The 26,849-nt window shown below is 31.3% G+C and overlaps 1 protein-coding gene across 3 annotated transcripts in view; it reads right to left on the reverse strand.

Moving 5' to 3' along the window:
* Positions 1 to 35: 35 nt before the first annotated feature.
* LOC126740093 (tyrosine-protein kinase transmembrane receptor Ror) overlaps positions 36 to 26,849 on the reverse strand; it is a 182,379-nt gene continuing 155,565 nt past the window's right edge. Inside the window, exons 9-21 of one of the 3 annotated variants that reach the window (XM_050445975.1) lie at positions 24,937 to 25,041; positions 24,728 to 24,872; positions 24,588 to 24,667; positions 24,335 to 24,453; positions 24,051 to 24,249; positions 18,613 to 18,824; positions 18,459 to 18,555; positions 18,268 to 18,403; positions 18,040 to 18,172; positions 17,012 to 17,207; positions 14,705 to 14,826; positions 10,602 to 10,702; positions 36 to 10,521 (exon numbers count right to left, since the gene is read on the reverse strand). In XM_050445975.1, the coding sequence (XP_050301932.1) occupies positions 10,356 to 10,521; positions 10,602 to 10,702; positions 14,705 to 14,826; positions 17,012 to 17,207; positions 18,040 to 18,172; positions 18,268 to 18,403; positions 18,459 to 18,555; positions 18,613 to 18,824; positions 24,051 to 24,249; positions 24,335 to 24,453; positions 24,588 to 24,667; positions 24,728 to 24,872; positions 24,937 to 25,041 (1,811 nt within the window). In that variant the 3' untranslated portion in view covers positions 36 to 10,355. Of the gene's footprint in view, positions 10,536 to 10,601; positions 10,703 to 14,704; positions 14,827 to 17,011; positions 17,208 to 18,039; positions 18,173 to 18,267; positions 18,404 to 18,458; positions 18,556 to 18,612; positions 18,825 to 24,050; positions 24,253 to 24,334; positions 24,454 to 24,587; positions 24,668 to 24,727; positions 24,873 to 24,936; positions 25,042 to 26,849 lie in introns of all 3 variants that reach the window. The other 2 variants (XM_050445974.1, XM_050445976.1) reach the window with 2 other exon arrangements.

A 26,849-nucleotide genomic window follows, 5' to 3' on the forward strand; every position in this document is an offset into this window, starting at 1 on the left:
GGGATTTTTGGAGTCAATTAAAATAAAATATTCAGTGGCCCTTACAATAAAAAAAGTTTTATTATAATATAAACACACACAGACACACTCAATAATAGGTTTACATAAAAATATTTAAAAGGAATAGCTGCAATAAAATTTGCGGTTGCATCACTATTTAACAATAAACATAAATATTTCTTAAATTAACACGAGATAAACGGAAAATAAATATAAAAAACAATATGCGTTTTTTTGTTGTAAATATTGTACAATATTTTTCAACTTTTTCAGCTGAATACATTTAATATCCATAGAACACCTTCCACCCATATAATAATATAAGAAATACAGTTTGAGAATTTTCGCAGTAGTGTCTTATTACACAGGGCTTCTCAAAAATAGTATCTTATACTCCGATTTTTCATATACCATTTGTTGGAAAAGATCGGGCAGACAAGTCGATTTTTATTTCTAGGGAGACAGATTTTGCGCATATCATCAGCCTTGTCCCTAAAAATTCGCCCAGTAAGCTTTAAACCTAAAATCCTAAATAGGAATAAGAGTCGAGTGCTTCCTTTTATTAAAAATAATTAAATTCTCTTTCGATTTTTTAAAATCAAACGCAGGCCTTCTACAAAAAACAAATGAAAAGAAGACAACTAAAACCTCCTGATTTTTACCTTGGAGAAGTCTTTTGTGCATAACTGTGTTCAACCGACCCCTTCAACCCTTAAATTAAAATGGATAAAAAATATATGTTATAACTCATTTTATTATCCATCATATTCCCATTTTAATAAATACAACATAAAAACGAGGAAATATTTTCTACATCACCCAAAAGTGTTAATGTAAATTCTAACATTATCGTTTGAAGAGAAACGTACCAAGTAAAGTTCCGCTGTGAAATTATGTTTGTCTGTTATTTAACAACTAGATAAGAACTGCAATATTTGTAAGTACATATTTATAAATATTGCTATTTCTATCTAATATTTGTTAAAAGATTCGGGTATTTACATTTAATTTTGGTATCTAGTAGGGATTTGTCTGTTACTAAAGTTTATTTTGTAATATGTAATATTTTATACTACTGCAAAATGATACTAAAAGAGCATACTCTTATTGACTAAACTATAATAAGAAAATGGTATTAAATGAAACGTATCCAGATAATCCTGTTTACAAAAACAATATAATTGTAAAATGTAATTACGCTACTATCACAAACCAATGCCTAATTGTGTTAAGAGCTAGCAGAGCTGTGTATTGTTCACGGAATAATACGACTTCTATGGCTAATTTTTTCGTTCTACACATGTGGTTAATTTAAAATTGATATCCACGTTTCGTTCTTTGGTGACCATCAACTTTTTTTTCTTTCAATTAACTTTGACACTATATACATAGTCAATTCTTGTTGAATATGCATCCAACAAGTATTATGGGTACTTCCCATAAGTACTCCATCAGTAAGAAACATGATAATCGTCACAAGACGAAACGTCGTATCATCGCTAAATCACTACAATTTCTCAGGAAATGTTCAGAATTTGTTTAATGTTATTTTATTATGCATAAAATTTACAACTTGCGGCTTTTACCATTTTCGAGATCCCTTGGTACACCTTCGAATTTGAGATGCCCTGTACAAAATAATGTATTATTCGTACTTTTATTAGTAGTTTGTCCACGTAAGTTTGGCAGAAAAATATATCATATTTTAAAACCTATTATATGTAAATAAAACAGGCCAAAATACATTTTTTGTAGTCATGTGAAATTCAAATAAGATACTGAAGGCAAATATGACGGCGGCTAATATGGCCCAGCATCTTAATTCTAAAAATGGAAATATTTACGAACAATCAGACAATGATGAATAGTTTTCTGTATATGCCAATCTGTATATTTTACCAAAAATTGTATCAGATTATTTTATAAAGCTTGATAAACTAATGAAAACATTAGACATAAAAGATAAGCCTTAGAACGTGTACAATATGGATGAAAAAGGTTGTCGACTAACTTTTCACATCATTCATCACCAGTAACGTGTTTTGTCTTAAAAAGGTAATGCATGTGAAATGTTTTCATATGGTTTCTCCAAAGCACGCGGAGAATGTTACTGTTTTTACCTCCTGTAATACTATGGGAAACTCTATGCCATCGATGATTTTGTTTAAAGGTAAACCTGAATTATAAGCAATTTGCCATTGGGATCCCTGGTAAAAATGACACTCAAGGGGAGTATGACCACGCTGCTTTTTAACGATTTTTTGAGACATTTTACGAAATAAGTCAACAAGATCTTCTGGTTTTTAATGGAGCTTGCAGCCATTTGGATTAGTATTGCGGAAACAGCTAATGTTCTGCACATTGCTCAGGATAAAGTCGTATTCCGCTTTTTTAAAGCAAATTAAGACCAGGAGCTACTGACATACTCACCCTCAAATAACATTAAACAAAGCAAGGTTTAATATATTTTTTATAATGTTTGGCCAAAATGCATGACGACGGAAAATATTATGAGTGGCTACAGGTATGTTTCCTCTAAATCCAGAAGCAATGCCCGATTCAGCTTTTGATCCATCTTTACCAGACAGAAATATATAGACAAGAGAAATTAATCCATTTTTACCGTTAGAGACCTTGGAGTCATCTGATGATAACCATTGGCAAAACAACTTCAGCCGTTAAACTAAATAAGTCTTTTAAAGAGCTTTTAACCACATCTGGCGACAAAAAGAAAGCCATAACAGTCCGACGTAAAGCCATTAGTTAAAAAGGCCAACATAATACGAAAGACCTCTTTCGCAAAGATGATTAATTAGATGGTGAGTTTTCTGCTCCAAATTTGGTCGCAGTTCCTCCTTCAACGTATTCCACTAAAGGCTCCGAATAAAGACTCGTGCTTCTGTGTGGGTTGTAAGACAAATGGGCAATTCCGTATGAGAACGTGTGTAATAAGTGCATGGTGGTCATGAAGACATGTGATCTTGACCAAGTGTATGTTACTGGATATACGTATTTTTTTTGTAAAAAAAAATTTGTAAATATAGTTTTTGGGATGAGCCATATCATCTATGCATCTATAAGACTATCTAAATTTGCTTTAATGTAACGGTATCTGCTTAAAATTAGTCAGACATTAATTAAAAAATTTATTGGAAGATAGTTGAACGTAAATGGCAAAGTCAAGTTATTAATGACATTTTAACCTTAACTAGACTATATTTGCCTTTGCCTCCTTATATACAGCTGTGATTTAATAGCGGTATTTTTTTTTAAATCTTTAGACATGTCGATTCTATTTTTGGATTGGGCAAATTTTGACATCAAATATCATAAATTAATACAGGGTGTAAAAAGTTTAATAGAAAAAATATTTTTTTCTTAAATGAAACCTCTTGTATACTTTTGCATTTTCGGATTCTCCGGAAAATTCTGGACATGTTTTATGTATAATACTTTACAACATAAATTGATAAATTACCTTCCACATTCTTAAATTTCTTTTATCAAATGCTTGAAGTGGCCGCCATTAACAGCTCCGCAGTACCCCAGACGATCAATACATTTGCTGTACTCTTTCAACCGTGCCTGGTGAAATATTTGTTATAACATTACGAAAGCGAACTTGAGGATATCAAGCGTATCTTTGTACACAAATCGCAACCCTGTATTTAACTCTCATAGGTTTAAGATACGTCAATTGTGTCAATAGATTTGGAGCCATTTTGACAGAATCTTTGCAATTATTATATGGACGCAAAAAGCTGATACTTACAGTATCATTATTATGAACAATGAATAGACGAACTGAACATTTTGTAAACCTATACCTACCATATCATAGAGCTAAGCATAAAACACTTTTTTTCCAAAAAATTAATGCTATCACATAAGTCACATAGTTGCCTTAAAAATGAAACACATTGATAATATCTGAATTGTGGTAGCGTATCTTGATAGCGTTATGTTACCCTGAGAAATAAAAATCGACGGATCCGAATAATTGTTTTTCTTTAACCCACGGTATATAAAATATTCGGCAAATTTCGTTTTGATAGGCCCACTCTGTATTTTAATAACTATAAATATATTGGTTATACTGGATTTTGTCGATATGTATTGGTTTGATCCATTTAAATTAAAGTATTGTAAAAGAAGTAAGCTTTTAAAATGTGAAAAGCCTTTCTAATATTATATTTTATTGAGCTAATAATATGAGCAAGAATTGGTGAAAGCTGCATAAAGTGGAAGGCACTATAGTATTTCCAAATCTAGTTTTTCTAGTTAACTGATATTTTATTTTTAAATGTATATAAAAATGATACCTGACATTTTTACAGTAATCTGTTTCATCATAAGAAACTTTTTTACAAACAGATTTTGAGACACATATCTACACAGATTGTTTAATAAACATTTAACATGCATGTTTTGGCATATACTAGACTTTAACATTTTTATTTATATATTTACAGATTTATTACGTTTTCCATAAAATATTGTATTGAGAGTTGAATATTACTTAAAGGCTAAATAGATTTATTTATGTTAAATTAATATAGTGAAATTGACAATTAATACAATAGCCCACTATACACTAGCGAATGGATAACTTGACCGGTCTGACGTACGGATTTTGACGGTTAATTGTATAAAGTTTGTTACTTTACGCTAAATTAAATACGGCTTTCGATCTTTTAAAAGTTCTTACAGTTTTATTACGGCTTGAAGTTAACTAAAAAATAGGCTTTCAATTGTACTAGGGACCCAATAAGAATGTCTTTGGCCGTATCAGTCGTATGGCCTGCGAATAAAAAGATGTAGGGGAAAGGTGGGCAAAACGGGATACTGCCATTTTTGGTAGAACTACGTGTCCTCATCTAACGAAGAGGATTTGTATACTATGTTAGATGTCTCTCCGAGTCCTGCACGGGAGATTTAAACGACGAGAACTCTTGTGATTGGTGCGTGTTACTGTTCGGTCATCATGTAATTTATAGCCTTCAAAATAATTTAATAAAAGTACGCTAATGTATTATTAGTACAAATAATTTTTGTATTTGTTTCTATTACGAAAAATACTCGGATTATGAAAGTAAGCAACATAACCTAAAACGTTACAGTTTGGGAAAAATGGGGCAACTGGGCATAGGGTACCTACTTTTTGTGCCCCGTTTGCCTTTTAGTTTTCATTTTTCTCTCATTAAAAAAATACTTTTTTTTTTATACAGATAATGTTTAGATAAATATAAAAGAAAAGTCCAATATGCAAAGGTATAGTTCCAAAAGTTTGGAATTGGCAGTTAATGCTGTAGTCAATGGTGAGATGCGGTATTTACAAACAGCAAGAAGTTTTGCTGTCCCCCAAACCACTTTAGAACAACACGTATGTAAAAACCAAAGTAATGCTGTATATTCTGGCTCAAAATACTTGGGTAGCAAAAAATCGGTTTTTACCACTAAACAGGAACAAGAATTAATCACATATTAAAACCCATGGAAACTAGACTATTTGGCGGCTATATACCCATTTATCAAGGAACAAAAAATAGTTACCAAAAGATAGGTGTTTTTTGACAGACATCGCGATCTATCTATCGGAAAGCCCGAAGCTACTTCAGGAGCATGTGCAATGAATGGGCTTTAACAAAATAGCCATTTCACAATTTTTTCAACTATTAGAAGAGATGGCTAAAAAGCACTAGCTTAAGGGAGACAAAATTTATTATATTTGCCTTAAGGCAATAATTTCTGAAGTAGGTTTTGATGGAAAGCCCCAACATTAATATCAGGGGAAAGAGGAAAAACTATTTTTCAGCGGCAGGAGTTTATATGTTGCAAATGCTAATTTTTCCACGAAAATGCATGCAGCAGCCATTCTCAAGTGGAATACTTCCATGTGGATGGATTGAGTCAAACGATAAGAGCTGGATAGATATGGTATTATTTCTTATATGGATTAAAAAGTTTGTTGAGTTCAAAGAACTCTCCAGTTCTTCTTTTACTACGGAAAACGGCGTCATACTTTGCTTTCGGCCTCAATGTACACATCGGCTGCAGGCTGTATACGTGTCATTTATAAAACCCTTAAGTAAGTGCTACGAAGAAGATCTAAGATTATGGCGTTGAAGTAACAACCGTCCATCAAATGACAGCTTTGAGTTCAAAAAAACAAGTGTTTGGCCTGTTGAAAGAAACGTTTTTACCAATGTGAACTTTTTGCCCTCATCTACAACTGATTTGCAGATAAAACCCAATTCCACCGATCAGTCAGTCGATATAAAACCCGAAACCAGTAATTATCATAACAAGAGAGTAACAGAAATAACACCAGAGATCGAACTACAACCAGGACTTTAACAAGTTACACTAGTTTTGGTTTAGTCTTCTCATAATACAAGTAAAAAAACGAATCGTGAAAACGAGGAAAAACAGCGATTTTGACAGATTCGCCCTATAAAACTGAGCTTAAAGAATCCCAACAAAAGACAAAACAAAATTCACAGCTAAAGCTAAAATTGCTAAAAGAAAAATAGCAATATACGAAGGAAAAAAAAGTAAAAAGGCGAAGCAAAAAAACCAACTAAAACCAAAGAAATTAGACGTAAGTAATAGTTTTAACCAAAGACATGTAACAGTAATGTTTTAACTATTTTGTCCGATCTACTCAAAAATTTTAGGTGTAACGGTGTGTACAATTTAGGCTAATAGGATAAAAAAATAAAAGCTTAATACCTCAGCAAAAAAAACGTATCTTGATTTTTTTTGTTTAAGTCTTACTATAACTTTATTATAATAATAATCGACATCAGAGCGAATTAATAGTTTCTTCTATTTTTTTTCATTACATTCGGGTATTAATGTTTGCTAATTTTTTAAAGCTTTATTCCTTTTTACAATTAGTTAAAACATACATAATTTTACTATGTTTAAAACTCTCGGAAGAAACTGGAATATTAAAGGCAAAAGTTTGTTAAAATCATGTAATTTTTTTTTTTGAATGGAGCGTACTATATATTTTTAGCCAAAAAGAAAGACATTGTTATGCTGATCTCAAAAATACATAATATATGAACATTTCACATATTTCTCGCAAGTCAGTTTTGAATAATTTAAGCCCATGCCTTTAAACTCAATTTTTTTACGCCTTAACTGCATTTTAATTTAATCTAGCGAGTTGGCAATAGATTGAATAAATGTCAGTTAATCAGCCCTGATTTAAGTCCTCTAGATATTTTTATTGGGAATATCGAAAAAATAAAATTTATTACGATACATATTTATTGTATGCGCATAATACGAGTATATGATACATATTATACGCATTTGTTTCTTTTGACAAGTCTAAAATAAAATCAAGAAGAAACTACTCAACTTTTGTGTTTTGCATTAACAGAAATATTGACGTATCGACGTATTTGACTCACCATAATAAATCAAAACGAGTTCAATCCTACGATAGCTCATAACATTAAAGAAGATATTTCTTCCACGTAATTGGTTCGTGCCATATTGAATAGGTCAAGTCATCCGCTGGTGAATGGCGGGCTATTGCAATACATTTAAAGTCTTTTTTAAATCAATATATTTTTACTCAAACACGTTGTAATTTTAACAGATTTATACTAAGACTTTCACTCAAAAAGTCGATAGTAATTTAATATATACAAACAAAATTTAATTGTTATTGAAGTGTGGAACCGTATTAAGTGACGGTTGAAAACTTTAATGTGCCTTAACCCTTGAGTGCCTAGGCGGAGTACTTTGGGGATTCCAAAAATACATTTTCTATGCTATTTATATTAATAATTAATGCAGGCAACAATGATTTTTTATGCGCTGAGAGTAATTAGCGTACGGTTAGTATGTAGGTCAAAAACGTGCCTGAGATCTCGTTGGTACCCCTTTTGGTTATCTAACGTATGTCATAAATTTATTAAATCACACTTGCTGTTTTATTTTTTTTTTAAATAAAAATTATGAACAAGTTTAATAAAAATAAACCTGTAACAAAAAAAAGGAACTTGAAGACATTGCAGAAGGTATCAATTATGTTCAGATGAGTCCGAGGTGATATTTTAGTGATGAAAGACGTCGAGGAGGATGATCTTTGAGAGACTACTTCCGAAACGGATGACAAGTTAGAAATCGGGAGTGAAGAAGATTCAGACTATAAACTTGATTGAAATTATAGATGCACAACTAGCAGTATCAAAGTTGAGGTCAAACTCTGGAATGGAGTAACCTTTTCCTACGACTAGAAGAGTATATTAGAAGAGAGGAGTATAGTTGATGTACTTCCCTGGCTTTCGGAGTATAGTAATATTGCAAATAAATTTGGGGGAAATTGTTTAATTTATTTCTAACAGCAGAAATAAAAAACATAGAAGCTACCAGAAGCTAAAAATTATTTTGAAAGCTGAAATCAAAAAAATCCCACTAAGCAAAAAGAATGGACTTCATTAGAAAGAGGGTAACTGGACTGTTTTTTAGGTAAGTAATAGAAATGCAATGTTGACTCACCAAGTAGTTAAATTTTTTGTTTCTTAGGTGTTTTTATAAAAGCAGGCGCATTGAGATGCAAAAAAGAGGCGATGACTTTTTACAACTGCTCTTTCTAGACACTGATTTGAAGCAATTTCAATATTTTTGCAATTCGATGGTAAGTCCACAAGAGGTGAAACAAAAAGCATGATAAGTTAATAAGTTTTAGAGAGATTTGTTTTTTGTTTTTCAGTAATTGCCAAAAAACTTATGAGCCATATAAATGTATTGATGAACCACTAGATTTCTTTCGTGGAAGATGCCCGTTCAGGCAATATATAAAATCAAAACCAGGACGATATGGCATAAACATTTGGGTGGGCAGCTATTGACGCTAAGATGTCAAATTTATTCAAACTTCTTCAAAGCTTTTGGCGGCAAATAAAAGAAAAACCAACCAAATATCGTGTGGTATCTGATTCAACTCAACCATACTACAACAGCGGAAGAAGAATTACTACTAATAATTTTTTCAGCGGTGTTCCTTTAGAAAGTTTCCTTTTGACGAGAACGTCCAATACACCATTTTTCCTGAATAATTAAACTCAACCTTGCAAATCATCAATCTTTGCATTTATCAAAACCTGGTGGTATCACATACACCTATCATATAACAAAAATAAAATGGTCCGTTCATTTAATCTAGTCAACATAATGATGCGAGTGTCGTCGAAGGTAACAAACCACAGATGATTTTGGATTATAATAAAATCACAAGAGTTGACCGATAAACTTGTACGAGAATATTCATATAGTCGAAACACTGCATGATGACCTTACAAATTAATTATGAATATACTTGACAATTCCTGTTCGAACATTTTTATCATCAAAAGGTTGCAAAAAAGGCGTCGGCAGGACACTTTTTTTACATACTTTTTGCTAGAACTTGGAAACGACCTTGCTAGATATATTATGGTAAAGCGTGCTACATATGTAAATCACAAGTCACAGGTAAAATCAGCTTTTCGAGATTATGGAATACTGGAAAAAGCAAAAGAAAAACTTGGTCAACCTAGCCCTCTAAGAAAACGCGGCACGTGTTATCAATGTCCGAGAAAATATAATAAAATCGTAAACACAACATGTGTTAAATGTAAAAACTTTGTGTGTATTAAAGACGGAAATAAGCAACAAACTTTAGTATGTCCAAGCTGTTTTGCAAAAGAGTAACCCATTTTTTATATTTACAATAAATACTTTGTATAAAATTTGGAATATTCGTATATAAGATATTTTCGTTGAAACATTCTATTTTTTTAATGTTTATTTTGTGATGTTATAAGCTTTAGTTTATGTAGCATTAAAAATTAAAATGTTCTTTTTTTTAATGAAACTATTAAGTTTAATGTCATAAATTGCAACAAATATTGACCTAGAACCGAAATTTGGCCATAACAATATTCACTGGGGTCCCCAAAGTACCCCGCATGAGCATTTACGTTAATTTTATCAGATGGACATTCAAGGGTTAAAAAGAATATAGCAAAATAGGAACTAAGTAGTAAGATAAAGTACAAACATGAGAGCAATGTATAAGTAACTCTAAAAAATATATAAAATTTATAAAAGAAAAAATACAACTATCTAAAAATTTTGAATATCACAATCAAAACTATACAAAGTCAAGATACAAGATTTTTAACTATATCAAATTTGTGCTTGGTTGGCTTTTACAAAGCTCAAAAAATTATTGTTTAAAGTTCGTTAAAATGCTGGACAACAACAATTACAGACCGGAAAAATAAAAAGAGCTTCACCGATATTCTGATAACAACTAGAAGATTCCCAAAAAGAGATTCTTACAAAAAAAATTATTCTCTAATTTTGGTTTCGAAATTGTCACCGCTAGTACTACTACTAACAACTGTACTTTTCGGATTCATCCTGTCCAGCGAACCCAAATTTCTGCTACCTTTGTGCCTCCTTTCCCTTCTGCCGTCGGCGCTTATGTTCGTGCTCTGAGTCGTGTTACCCAAACTAGAAATTAAAATCTTATTTTAATTTAACAGCATTAATTTCAGTTCTTTGGCAAATAACGTAGTGCATTTAAAAGTTACCTAGAAGACCGTCCTGAAGTCAAACTGCTTTGGCTGTCATGTAATCGACTAGAAGATGGTTTGTTGCTGTGTCGTTCACTATCCCAGGGCAACGTTGACATCTTTGGAGAAATATTAAATTGAATATTAGTTTCTTATTTATTTCATATAATCCACTTTATAGATAAAATCAAATTAACAAGTTGGAAAACAATACATTTATACAATATACAATGACATGCTCAGAAATACATAGGTAAAGCGTAGTTTTTTAATACTTCTAGATTACAGCTAAATAAGTCAACTGATTTTGAATGGCTTAAACGAGAATGTATTGGAATAGAACATCTTCAAAGCCAACACGACGATTTCAAACTACATAAAAAAACTGAAGGAGACTGCTGGAACATACAAATAAGACCAACCGTAATAGACAATAAGAACATAATATAGTGCATTCATGATGAAAGAAATTGAAGTTCAGGTTTTTCTCAAAAATACATAGTATATGAACATTTCACATATTTCTCGCAAGTCAGTTTTGAATAATTTAAGCCCATGCCTTTAAACTCAATTTTTTTACGCCTTAATTGTATTTTAATTAAATCTAGCCAGCTGGCAATAGATTGCTTAAATGTCAGGTAATACACCTGATTTAAGTCATCTAGATATTTTTATTGGGAATATCGAAAAAATAAAATTTATTACGATACATATTTGTTGTATGCGCATAATACGAGTATATGATACATATTATACGCATTTGTTTCTTTTGACAATTCTAAAATAAAATCGAGAAGAAACATTAAGGTAGAGAATATCTCCATCGCTGGATAGGCCGCATAGGCGCACAACCGTGGCCTCCGCGATCTCCCGATTTAAACTCATTAGACTTTTTCCTGTGGGGTTTCCTAAAACAATTAGTTAATACTACTCTAATTGAAAATATTGAAGAGTTAAGAAATAGTATAGTGGCAAGTTGCGTAACAATTCGTAACACAGCAGGCATTTTTGAACGAGAACGGCAATCAATGAGTACGGTAGGTGCTTGCATTGAAGTTGAAGGGCAATACCTTCAATAACTTTTATAATCTCTTCTCCTAGTTTGTACTTTACACTATGTTATTCACTTTTCCCTTTTGTAAAAACCATTGATTTTATAAGAATTAAATTGAATAAATAAAATGGTTCCTTTCATTGTTGTATTTGAAAACTCAAAATGTAATACGTGGTACCCTCTATTAGCGACATCAAAACATTTTAATTTAGCACTTTAAAAATACCTCCCTATACCTTATTTCATGTGGTTATTCTCGTTTACTTTCAAATTAGTTAGAAAAATTAAAAATGAAATTAATTTTTAAATTTTCGTGCAATATTAATGACTCACCCTGTAGATCAAAATCCGATAAATTGAAAACTTATATTGGAACCAAATGATAAATGATAATGATTAAGGAGAAAATTGAGGAAAGAAGAGAAATCGGAAGAAACAAAATGTGATGGCTGCGTACCATTAGACAGGGGACAGGTAGGTAGGTATACATGATGTGTAAGAGCTAAGACGAATAATATCACGTTCTGGAGCAAACTTAGAAATATTTGTTCTTGCTCTTGATCAATAAAAGATTTTGATCAAAAATTTAAAAGTTCTAGTAAGTTCGATGATAAATCAACAATATTGTTTACCAACCTATACAAGAAATGCACAGCAACAGCAGATGTACGTCGATCATTAAGTGATTCAAAAGAGAATATGTTTAGCAGTTGACCAACCTCAGGATACACTTTGTCACGCTTAAATCACAGATATTTTTAAAATGTATGTCTCACATTTTCGATCTTTGAAGTGAATTTGATAAAAAGGCGATCAAAGCATATACTAGTACGAATCTAATAGGTGAAATTATATTTTTAAGTTAAAAAAAAGTAAATTCTATATGGTTCGTTTTCACACCTTTTAAGTACGATTTGGGGTATAGTTAGAATTAGTTTTTGTTTTGGTCGCTTTGTAAGTGATTTACAGATTTTGAATAATAAAATTAAAATTGGTTTATTTGCTTTTTAAAGAAAATTAATTTTTTTCTATTCAACGATTCTCTCCTTTATTACCTACAAATCCCTTTCCAAGCCTAAGCTTACATTCTCCTCGTGTTCCTTCACGTAGATTCACATGTGACGTTGCCATTGTATGCGCAAACAATGTGCAGAAGGTGCCGAAAAGAGAGAATAGAAAATTGGCAGTGGCGAGTTAAAAATCGACCTCGTGTCGCGCTGTCTAGCTACTATAACGCCTTGCGGTACTGGCAAATTGTAAATCAAAAATTAATAAAGAAGTGGCATGAGTGCATAATAATCATTACATTCTTGGAATAGAGGCGTGATTTCCTTCCATTAAATTATACCTACACCCTTTGAGGTCGTGCTACTTCTCATTGCTAAATATCTATTTTACGTTGTGCTTAGCATATTATACATATGCGATTTATTATTTTCCCTCATTGGGTGTTGAAATTCAAATTATGTAAATTGAACAAGCGCTTCCTATAAATTATACGGTACCTATCACGGACTTTTTCACTATAGCTGCGATTAATTATGTTGGTAATAACTGAAAGAAATGACAAGAGTAGAGTCAAATATTACCTTTAAATACATAAATGTATTTAAAGATCTGGGCACCAATGTATTATTTCTTATTTAGTTAAATACCAAAGTCAATCAAACAAACAAAACACCTTACATTTATCTCTATTAAGCAAGAGTTATTATTTTCACACCAAGTAATAATTTTGTTTAGATAATTCTGAAGAATAGTACAGTTTGCGTTGCTATTTATTCTCTAATATATATTATTGTCAGTAAACAACACTAAAAAAACAGGTGGCCAAAAGTAAGTACGGTAACACACTTGACTCGGCAACTTTTTTGACACAGCTATCACCATTCTAGAAATTATGTACGATATCAGATAAATAAGATGTAAAGAAATTATTTAGTCATGCTAAAAAGCTATAATTACGTATAAGGATGCTATGAGCATTCCCATACGTAATTCCCGCCAAAGCCATTCGAAAAATCCGTATAAATAGCGCCTACCTGAGAATTAAGATTAATTGAATCGAAAAGATATTCGGTAATGATAACTAAATTTATAATGTCCTGCTAGGCCTGCTGAAAAATGTCAATTAAATTTTGTCATGCGAGGACATACTAAAGACTGAAGGGCATATTCATATAATTTAAAAAAATTACTTATGATTGAATTATATATGAATACCTTAGATTTTGTAATTAATGTCATATTAATTGTGTCAACATTAATATTACCAAAATTGTCAGTTTTGTTCATGTAACTTTGCGAAAGCATCAGCTATATTTTTGGGGATTAGACAAAAGTAACGTCTGTATAGCTTTTCCAAGAATACATTTTTGTTTTATGTTCTTTATAACTTGTGGACAAAACCAGGAAGAGTAGCATTTTTTGCATGCTGTTTTAGAAACATTTCTTTCAAAAAAGCTTTAATTGTTCTCATAATTCAGAATCCAAATTAACATTAAAAAATATGTTATCATATAGAATTCTTAGGTCAACTTTTGGAAAATTATAAAAAATATTTATCTATTTTAGAGCTGTTATATTTCTTACTGCAGTACCTTTATTTTATTACAAGGGCTGCATAGTATGGGTCTTCTTAAATCAAAAAATCATTGCACCTTTGTATAGTACACATATCAGGTCTTAAAGTAATAATTACATCCAAAAGCCTGCCTTGAAAATTTCTAACAAAATTCAAATGGCTGCATTAAAAAATTCAATAGTATTTAGCCTCTGAGAAGTATTACTAAATATGGATAGACAAATAATCAAACATTGTGTAATAAACATCAAAACTTAACTCATAAGGTACAAACAATAAAATAATAAAACTTCTAAGAATAATCTTTATACCAATGATGTCAAACCTAATTTGAAAAGAGGAAGGCACTAAATTAAATTTTTTTATACAGCAAATATTTGTTTCATCGCAAGCAAATCGTTTTCGAGCCAAGTCTTTTAGCGTTTTGATAGTAAATTAACAGATGATCATTGTTTTTTAATGTAACCTTACTTTGTTACTTACTTGGTTCTCTAAGGCAGGACAAAGGGTTTGAGAATCCGATGTGTGGCTTGATTTGGAACCGTTAAGACAATGTCTTTGTGGTGTCGGTTGACATGATGAAGGCACAGACTTGAAATAAGCTCCTAAAAAAATTGATTTTGCATTATGTAAAAAAAATTACATTTACACATAATATATTGTTAACACTACTGCAAATATTATTACATATATTTCTATATAGTGAAGTAATTCTGATGATAATGGTCAACCACTAAGTAAAACGATTTAGTTCTGGCCAAAATATCAAATTATCTTTTAATTCACTATTAGATTAAGGACTCTGTATGCGAAAATAACAGAAAATGGTATATACAGTTTTTCGTTACAACTTTACATCATGGAAAATTTTTGGGTGATTTTATCGAAGAAATTTTCCCCAATTTTTGTGGCAATATTAAAAAGTCCATTAACAGATGAAAAAAGTTGAACAATGTTAATAGGAGAATAAATTGTAAAAGAACCAAGTACAATAGACACAGGAAAAAGGGAACACTTAGTAACTTTTTTACTTCTCAAGATAAACAAATTAAAATTCCGGAGTAACCGTAATTGACGCTTTCATATTTTAAATAGGACATTTGGTATACTATAAGGTATTTCGATAAAAATTATTTTCTGAGAACAATGATTTGCATTTACTACTTTTTGTTTTATAATCATAGAAAAAAAATATTTTTTTAAATTTTAAAATAGGGTGGTAAAATAGGAACTGAAAGAAACCGAATACGTCAAAAGTTGCTCTTTTAACCATCCTATCGATATGCTAAATTTAATTTGTTTATCTTGAAAAGTTTAAAAAAAAGTTAGTGTATAAAATAATTTAAATATACTTTTTTTATAAAACAAGATAAAACGAAATACGTTAAACAATAAAAAAAACTGAAATTTCGGCTTTTAAGTTGCAATAAACGTGCTTAGATTTTGCGTGTTGTGCCTAAAATTGTTATGATTTTTTATATGAATCATCTGATTTATGTTTTAAAAACATATTTTGTTCAAAATCATGTCTATCGTATTTTTTTTTGTTTCTCATCTTTGTTCTGAATATCTACCAGCCCGCGCTTTTATTCTTGTTTACTGAGGTTTACTGGTTAGAAATAGTGTTCTTTAGTTTAATATTATAGTGTCCGTCTAGAAAGTATCCGGAAAAAACAAAGCACAATTATAATTTTGCAGTAGATATTTTTATTATTTGAATTATAAAATAATAACAAACAATTCATTTCAGTTACTTATATACCCTCTATTTAATTCTAAACACTTGATAAACGTTCCTGTACACCAGAACCTAGGCTACTGCCATACCACTCGCTGATAATGATGGATGCCTGTAAAACTGAATAAATCAAACCTCCTTTATTTCGTGAATCTGCTTGTTTCCCTTCAATCCTTATTAATCCGCATATGTTTACAATGGGACTAAGATCTGGTGAAGCTGCTGGCCATGGAATTATTGTCAGTTGGTGTTCTTGCATCCAAGCTTGAGTATGACATATTGCATTATCCTGCTAAAAACCCCACCCCTCTGGATATAAAGTATGAGCTGTTTCAAGAAGAAAACCATTTAAAATATCACAATACTTTGCACTATTAATAGTACCGTCAGCTATACACAGAGATGTAGCACCACGTTGAAATATTACTCCCCAAACCATTATTTTAGTGGGAAATTTGGAAATTTAAACGGTAACAGTTTCTTTTGACAGATTTTGAGATGGTTTGAACCAATCTAGAAACAACTCTCGTCAGACATAAAAATATTAAATTATCTCCTTGAAAACGTTGACAAAACTCCATCCTTCGTTACTTTTGTAGAGGCATTATTGCAGGGATCTTCTTTGGTTTCGTTGATATGTAGCCTTGTCTTTTTATTGTTATGCGGACAGTTTCTGGACACTCATTTAGTCTTCGTTGATTCCTAAATCTACTGGCCAGTTTTCGGATCCCTAGGCTCAAATTTTGTCGCCCTAAATTTACTAAAGCGTTTAAATGTTTTTCGCGAATCTTACGCGGTCTTCCCGAAACCGGTCTATGTCTTATATCCGAACCAGTTTTTATCCTCTTAATTGTCTCATACACTGCACTTTTTTAGTTTGCTACCAACCATCTTGTAAAATATATAAGAAATAGTAATGGAAGTCATTGTCATAAGAAAATAAAATATTTAAAGTATATTTATAATATGGACAATAAATATGTTATATTAAAATGTTTTTTTTTTTAAACTAATGCTTTCTTTTATCTCTCTCTCACGGAAATATAACTTACCATTGGTGCAACCGCTTTGTTTCCACACCTTTAGTCTATCGCTGATCTCTTTAAAATTGGGTCTCCTATTGGCTTGTTCCGCCCAACATTCCACCATGAGGGCATAACAGTAACTGGGACAGGCGTCCGGACAAGGAAGTAACTTTCGAGAACGAATCATGCTGATCACTTCTTGGTTATTGTAACCATAATAGGGCTAAAAAGAATCTTTATTAGAGTTTATACCCTTTTTACCAATAAAAAAAGATATAGCAAATGTGAGGTATAGGGTGAGACGTTACAATTGCACATGCAAGTAAAAAATTGTTTTTGACATGAAAAAAGACGGAGGACTTAAAAATTAACTTAATGTGATATTTTGTTTTGACCTAAATATTTATAATCGAATCTGTCACATATTACTTAATATATATTTAGAAAGATTACTCTTGACGCTAAATAAAGAAAATTGAAATTTATTGTTGAGCAAAGTAAATCAAATGATATTCTAAATAGGCTTGGCAGTTTTTGAATTTTCAATTACTTTTTAGTCGTAAATGTTCCTTAATATATATTTTTCATATATGCCTCATTTAGAGATTTTGTTTCTGTGAAATTATTTGGCGGTGGATTTCAATAAAAGTTACACGAAAATATTAGAAAAAATAGCTATGTCTAAAAAGTGATCATTAACGCACAAAAAAACATATTTACTTATTTTGAATATTTGTGTGGAGCATAAAAAACAAAAAACAAAACACGATTAAAATGTTATCTTCCATGGTTATTTGATGCAATTTGAGATTTTTAAGTCTTAGCACTGAAATTATTATTTATTTTCTTATGTTATATGTCAATAAATTACGAAGGAATCAATGTTCTCAGAATATAATTTTCTATCCTAGTTAACTTCATTTACCTAATATATGTGTATACTAGATTTCAATTTTCTTGAAGAAAAAAGCCTGTATATTGATTGTAGGTATATCCAACGTATGTATATTTATTTAAAATCATTTTTAGAATTCGATTTGACACAAACTTATTACCTGTAAGCCATAACTATAAATTTCCCACAAAACAACGCCGTAACTCCACACATCAGATTCGGTCGTAAATTTTCCGTACAATATCGATTCGGGAGGCATCCACCTTACCGGCAATAGAGATTTTGACTGCACCCTTGAATGGAGAAATAAAACTTTGATAGTTTCGTATTCGATAGATCAAGTTTTACGACTGGCATACTTCAAAGATTTATTACTTTTTGAACTTACCTATAATAGTCACAAGAATACATATCCCTACTAAGACCGAAATCGCTAATTTTGACTTCTAGATCTTTGGAAACTAAACAGTTTCTTGCTGCCAGGTCTCTATGGACGTAGTGGTTCTCAGAAAGGTATTCCATGCCTTAAATAGTTTATATATAGTAGTTTAAGTTTTAAACTATATAGGTTTGACCCACCTTGTGCTATTTGAATGGCAATATCCAAAAATTGATCATGTGTTAAGCATTTTCCATTTTCAGGCGAGTTTCCAATCAGGAATTCATGCAGATCCCCCTACAAAAGAAGTTTTAGAAGGCTTCTCATACAAATAAATTTACCACATCGCAATACCTCTGACATATACTCAAACAGCATACACATAGGCTCTTGCTTAATAACCACCCCAAGCAAGCAAATAATGTTCGGATGTTTTAACTCGGAAATCAATTCGATCTCTCTCTGAAAATCAGCCTGAGTTTTGGCAGACGCGTTTTCCTTTAGGGATTTTACCGCTACGAATACTTTACCGGTTTTGGTTTTCAGTTCCCCTTGGTACACTTTACCTGTAAATCATTTAATCGGTTAGTAATCTATGGTAATAAAGAAATAGTGATAATATGGAACTCGGGTTGTTTTAATAGTTAAAAGCTCAGAAAAATGGTATCAATTTAAAAAATAAATAAATATTTACAACTGCTGATTAAGGTTAAAATCAAAATAATGCTAATAACCAGCTCTGTGTTGGCAAGTTTTGCAGTTATGTTATTGATTCTATTTTGAAACAACTGCCATTTACTATAATACTTTTGTAACTGTCCCTAAATATAGTATTTCTAGTTTATTAAGCTATTTAAACAGTTTCAATACTAAAATACAGTTTGTTAAAACTAGGAAAACTGACAATAACAATATGTCACCCTTTTTGGATGTTATAGTTATAACCTAACAAACAGTTCATTTCCCTTAATTTTTTTCCTTAATCGTCGGATATTGAAGCATATGGCATATAGCAATCCTTTCGAATTGACGCAGCAAGACGCAAATATATCATTGAGCCTATTACCTGCAAAACCTCGAGAATGTTACAAAACTGTATATGTATAGCAAGTTTATGGTTTGGAGGAACCAGGGGTGAGAGACAGCAGAGGATGACTTGCTACCTTTAAAGGGCCATGGAGGCTGGCATTCCAGTGACATTACCGAAGGACAGATTGGCGAGTCCATTGAAAACTAAATACAAGAATGCAATAAAATAATGGAGCCTGTGGAGTCATAGTCTTCCTACATTTTCTCAAAAATCCATGAATGACCCAGCGACGTTATCGTCAATAACGATACACGATGGTATAAACTTATTTTATTTTTATTTATGTTAGTGTGAGTCATTGTGCAGTTTTTTATATTTAGATAGGTCTGATGATGATGCCCTAATGCGGCGAAACGCGTAACTTTTAAATAGACGCTTGATTTATGAGACTTGGACTTTGAGTTTACTTTCTCCTCCCCTTTGTTCATATACTTAAGTCTCTTTGAGAATAATGGATGATTATTTTGAATTACAAAGTAACTAAGCTTACTTTTGTAAGCTTTGTTTATTTATATGTTTTGGTGTTTTGTGTTAATGATGCTCTAGTCGAGCGAAACATGTAACCTTGCTGTAGATTTCGTGTTTTTGCCTTTTATAGAAATTAAATAATTTTGTTGAAAATTTAAACAAATTTACAAAGAATCTAAATAGTCTATGGGTATGATCAAATAAAAGCTGAGGCTCTTAAAGAAATAAAAATGTTAATATCCGAACCTCTAACACATATTTTTAATCTTAGTTTTAAGACGGGTACCATACCGACGGAATTGAAAACAGCTGTAATAAAACCGATTTTTAAAAAAGGAGATAAGGAACTAGCATCTAATTATCGGCCTATTTTTTTAATAAATACTATAGCAAAAGTTTACGAAAGATTAATTAAAGTTAGATTGTCTCTCTACCTTAAAAAATACGACTTGATATTAAACAAACAATTTGGTTTTCGCGAGGGCATTAGTACCCAAGACGCAATAGGCAATTTAACTAAAAAAATCTACAAATCTCTCGATGGTTGTAATCCTTCCTGGATCTGGCTAAGGCATTCGATATAGTTGACCACCATAAACTATTGGAGCACTTGGATAATATTGGAATACGGGGAATACCGCATAGATTATTTACAAATTATTTATCTGGTCGCACCCAAAGGGTTGCCATAGGAAATACTTTTAGCGAAACAAGAATTGTAAAGTACTTCAGGGCCCTATACTAGGACCTTTGTTTTTGATAATTTACTTAAACACTTTATTGGAAACAAATTTTTCAGGAGATATTATTAGCTTCGCGGATGATACAGTTTTACTTTTTACCGAAAAAAGCTGGGAAATTGTAAAAAGAATTTCATAAGAGGTTTTAAAGGATGTTTTTAATTGGTTTTCGAGCAAGAGATTAAGTGTGAATTATAATAAAACTAAATTTCTACGTTTTTCATCATACAGAGATGGTCTTCCAAATTATGATAGGTTAAATATTCAATTGAACGATAAGATAATTTATATTTCAGCAGTTCCTAGCATAAAATATTTGGGTATTACCATAGATGAACAACTAAGTGGAATATTCATTTACAAAACGTTGCAAATACCTTAAGATCTTTATTGGGTAGATTTAAGTTTTTAGCTGGAATATTAGGCATTTTGCATTTGAAAATAATTTATTATGCCTTGGTAGAATCTTCAATACGGAATTTTAGGATGGGAACGGGCTAGAGACGTATTTTTAAAATGCCTAGAAACCGTTCAGAAAAGTATCATTAAAATAATTTATAAAAAACGTAGACTATATTCCGCAGATCAACAATTTTCAGAAACAAAAATTTTCGATATTCGTCAAATATTTTTGCATAATATTTTAACATATTTACACAAATATAAGTCAAACATTTCATTAATATACTGATGGGTAATCAGTATAATACAAGAAATCGTCAAGAGAATTCCTCACAAACCACTACAGCTAGGAAGACAATAGGGAAACATTATTTTACTTATCTTCTTACCAGTTGTTATAATTTTTTACCAATAGAAATGAGAGGTGTTATTCCACGTAGCAACTCATTGGGATTGGTTAAAAGTAGGATCAAAAAAATTATTATCCTTCAAAATTGGCAGCTTATTGATGGTTTGGTAAATATTAGAAATTAACATGTTTACTTATATGGTCCTTTAAATTTAATCTTGATCTGTGTCTTGCTTTGGTGCAGTACGGTAAAAACAGTGTTTTTTAAAGGACTACAAAATACAGTAGGTCTTTAGTTTGGTAATCCTGTTATAAAAATGTTTTGTTGAATTGTTTTTATTTTTTTTTTTTTTTGATTAGTTTTATGAGTTTTAATTATTTTTTATGCGTTGCAAATAGAATTGCAAATGCAATAAATTTATAGTTTAGATTGTTTCTTTTGTTTTGCAATTTAGGTTTATATTAAGGCGAAAAAAAAATACCAACAAGTCCTCGCACAGCGTATTAGCATCCAATTATTGCAGACAATTGGGAATTGAAATTCTTACACTTGCTCCACACACCAGCCATAAGACCCAACCGCAGTACCAGATAGCTGGCCTTTTTAACGAGGCCTACAAACAAGTAGCAACAGTTGGGAATGCTGCATCTGGTTTGTCTGTCACTGGGATATTTCCGTTTAATGACGGCATTTTCCAAGAACATGACTTTCTGCCCGCTTCGGTAACTGATGTTGAAAATATTCGTCAGCAAGAGGAGATACCCACCAACGCTGAAGAATTAAATGAAACAACCGAACTTCCTGCGACTAATGAGGAGAAGGTAGATGACCATGTAGCTCTGATCACTATTATCCCTTTTCCAAAAGCATCAGTTTCGCAAAAGAGAAAAAGAAAGGCCAAAAATCTGAAATTGTCACATCAAGCCCTTTTAAAGAAGACTTAGAAAATAAACAAAAAATGGACGAAGAAAAAAGTAATAAAAGAAAAAAATAATGAATTTACGCAGTGTTTCTCCCCAAGCGGGACCGTCTACCCTAAAAAAAAGAGACGTAAAAAAGAAAATTTTAACTGAAAATATAAAACAATATTTTTGTCCACTTTGCAGTGAAAAATTTGAAGAGCCTCCGAGTGAAAATTGGATTCAGTGTTCCAAGTGTTCGGAGTGGTGGCATGAAGCATACACATCGTACGAAACTGGAATTTTTGTGTCAATAAACTAGTGCGTACACTTATACCTAAAGCTGCGAACACTTTTATTCGCCCTTATTCGCGGACAAGTGTGCGCAAACTGCCTTAAAAACTTTTTTTGTATTATCTGAGAAATATTTAAGTTTAACTGTATATTATGTTTATGTATTTATTGGGCATACCTACACGTAATAAATATTCTTTTTATACAATTTTCACTTTAACATTTTTTTATTTTATGCGATAAAAAACACAAAAGTGCGCACACTTCCCCCAATCGACTCTATACGTCCATAGTAAACTTGCCAAATGTACGATCATACTGGAATACGGATATAGGTTACGCAATTTGAAAAGATAAGACTTTGCATTCATTTTAACGACAATAACAAGCACTTGCCTAAAGACGATCATAACCATGGTAGACATCATAAGTTTTGACCACTTATTAAGCAACGAAATGAAATATTTTCAAGCGTTCCTCTGTAACCAGCGCTATCTGTAGATGAATATATTTGTTCATCTATAGATAGATATAGACCTTTATATAGATCTACAAATCTATATATAGATTTGGAAGGACAATAAATGCGTTACTTTCATGTCAACTTATCCTAGTAAGCAGCCTCTTGGTACAATCAAAAGACATGACAAAAAAGGCAAAATCATTGAAGATTGCTCCAATATTATTTGCGAAAATAATCGTCACATAGGCGGGGTTGGTTTACCTAATGGACAGCTTCATAGGAAGATACCGAAAACTAAAGAGTAGAAAATCGTATATACAATTTTTTCACGATTTGTTGGATTTTAGTTATGGTAAATGCATGACTTTTATATGGACGTAATTAAAATTTAGAAGCACAGTTGCTAACGGTCTCTGTAATGTAGAAACATTTACCGTCAAAAGGGGTAGTATTAACAAGTTCATTAGATCAGGAAATTCAAACTAAGGTACACAGCGAGGAAATTTCTAAGAGGTACCACCAAAAGAGCGAAGTAATCAAGGATCTCATTGGCTAGTTTTTGCTGACAGAAAAAGATAAAAACTTCGTAAGTGCGAGAAATGTGTGCTTAAAAAAATAAAAATTGTTTTAAAACATTTGATGAATAAATAATCTAATTTGCCTGTGAATGCACAATATTGTAAAACTGCAACAATAAATAAAATTGACAAATACTTTTTAACTATTTTTCCCAGTTTTCTGCCCAAAGCAGTTTGTTTAAGCTACTAGTAATCTTTATGATATCGAATACCGTTTTTATTTTAGTGTTAGGTATATATAGCTTACCAAGTAACAATATAAAACTCGCTTTTTAGTAATATTTTATCCTTTTGTAGTAGATAGGAAATTGTATTTTTTTTTAAATATTTTTTGTATTGGTGTTAATAAAATGATTTTTTATAATTATATTATTTATGAGGGCATTCCATATTACCACATTTTCCTCGAATTTACCATTGTTAAATCTTAAAGTAACAAATATATATTTTTTTTTGAATATTTTTAAGACCTGTTAAAAGAGCGTGCAAAGTGTTTTTTTTTGCTTACCAAATGCTCCCTCTCCAAGTTCCTTTATAAACCTGACCTCTTTGTAAGTATACTGAGGTAAACTCTGGTACCCAACTTTATTATGACTATGATTTCTTTGATTAGTCGGGATGTTGTTTGGAGGCAGCAGACTATTCATCTCTATGGGACTTGATGGACCAGGATTCCCGTAAATATTCTTATTTACTTGAGGCAAGTCCTTCTGAGCGAAAAAGGTGTTAAGGGTTGATCAAAATATGAAATGATAAAAACAAAACCGAATGATTCATTAATATTCAACTTACATTCTGAAGATTCCTCGCGACCTTGCTTTTCCTTCTGCAATAACAATAAGCGAAAATCAGGCCGGCCAAAAATGTGATTATCAGCAAGATCCCGACCACGTACGAGCCAAAAACGAAAACTGAAAAGTTTATGTAAATACATTGAATGAATTTTAGCGATAAGCTTAAAAGTTCAAGTTTCAAAAATTACAAACTATATCGTGTTATGTTTATTCTATTTGCATTAATTAAATGCTATAAGCTTTCTACTCACTGCATTTCGATATGCCACAAACTTCCTTCCTGTTCTGTTCTACATAACAAAAAGGTTCCGTTTCTGTTTCGCCAGGGTTTCTAAAACATAATAACGTGCTAAATTGGCTCGTAATAAGATAAAAAGGCATAATATATTACCTGCAATAGTTATGACCTGCTAACTCTGGATAGTCGGAGGGCAGCAAATGAAACTGGTGGGACCACTTAATGCAAAGCTCTCCTGAAACGGTAGTATTTTGAACTCCTCTGTATAATTTGCCAGTATCCCAATAGCATTGCTCATCTATAGAAATAAATTCTTATTAGAATATTGTCTCATTAATATTCTTAACCGTGACGAGACTTGCCTTTGTTCCCTTTAAAATCTCCAACGCCCAATGAAAGACAGTGGCTGGAACTAGGGTCCATCTCAACAGGTAAATTCTCGCATACTTCCAACTCCAAAATTTGTCCTTAAAAATCATGAAAAATCATGTCTAAATTATATGACGTTTATAAGAAAAAAACATATTTCGTTAAAAAAATGTAATTTTACTAAATTAATTTGCTAAAAAAATTATAAGTAACAAATTCGGTTGTGATTATTGTGATCTAAACTTTTTGGCAATGTTGCAGAACTAAAAAATTTCATAGATTTCATTAAATTCTCTCCACAAGATTAGAAACAAAAATTAATAACTCTTCATTATTAAAATTCAGTATGTTTATTGTCTCGTATCTCAATTATAATTTACATCAGTTCAATGATAAGTTTCCCTAACTTTATTATTGTACTACTACATTATTAAGATATTTTCTAAAGAAAATATATTTTTAGGTATAAAATTCAAATTTGTGGTCTCACTTCTAAAATAGTAGTACGTTCTAATAAGAATCCATCCAAATCATGGTTTTATCGGAAAATGTACCGTTTTATTTAATAATGGTTAGCAGGTTTGATTTACGATTATTTATTCTGAAAACAATTATTTCTGAGCTCTCACTAAAAATACTCAGGATAGCGCTATTTTGGTCAAAGCAACTTAAGTCAGAATTTTGTAAGCGCTTTTCCAATTCATTCCACTCAAACATTTTTTTTGAAAAATACAAAAATACAGTGTTTAAGTAATCTGCCAAGATTTGAAAATTGAGATGAATTTCAAATATAAAGAAAGACCTCTTAAAGGCAGTTACATAGTAGAGAAGAAATGAATGGGTTCTGATAGAATAGGATATATTTAAAATTATTAAAAATTAACTGGGCCTTATCAAAATTCTGAGTCTATAGACGTTGGACATCATTAAATAAGAGATAAATTAAATCTCCTTTTCTTACGTTTCATATAACTACTCAATTTCAATACACCTCATTTTTCACTCTTGTTATTTTTTTCCCTATTTTTTTGGATTTGCTGCTTAAATCTTGAGATCAATCAATTCTACCTCCTAATTAAGCAACAACGTTTATAGGCTCTAATTTAGGTAAAATTCACTTAATTTTTAGTAATTGTAAGTCTAGCCTAATCTATCAGAATAATACACATCTTCTCTACTAGGTATGTACTTCCTACTAGAATCCTTGAGGACGAAAAATTTTATTTTTAAAACATGTAGGGCATAATAATGCGTTATTAATTATATTTGAGTCGAGGGACAATGGATGTATTTTATTATAAAATACACTAAGATGAACATAGAAGGAAACGCGTTTGAAGTCTATTTGAAAATTTCAAGTTAATGTCAAACTTTTATTTTTAGTACCGATATAAATAACCCAGATTCAATTTAGAAAATCATAAATCAAGCCTTAATGATCAATAATCCCTTTTTAAAGAAGTAATTTTTCTTGAATCATGCTTCAACATCGTTTGAAAATATCGAGCTGTTTTTATATTTTGCATATCCATACGCATCCAAAATTGGAATGACAGTGGGATGATTAAATAAATATTAATCTCACTAAGATACCATGCGTTTCACAATATGGAACATTAATCAATACTACTCATAGTTATACGATTTATTGGAAAAAAGTGGCATAAGGGTTTATCGAGGCGATAAGTATTACTTAAAAAAAAATTGAACCTACACTGTTTAAGTTTCGAAAGAAAATTAATAAGATACAAAATAATCAAACAAATATCATTATGTATAGTGAAGAAACAGTCCATACTTGCAGTGGAGTCTTAGATTAAGGTAAAATAAAAATCCTGCAGTCTCCCTGCACTTATTTATTAGACTTTAAAATTCCCTACATGTTTCGGACACAGTGTTGTCCATC

The sequence above is a fragment of the Anthonomus grandis genome, chromosome 9 (assembly GCF_022605725.1).
Source record: "Anthonomus grandis grandis chromosome 9, icAntGran1.3, whole genome shotgun sequence".
NCBI lineage: Eukaryota > Metazoa > Arthropoda > Insecta > Coleoptera > Curculionidae > Anthonomus > Anthonomus grandis.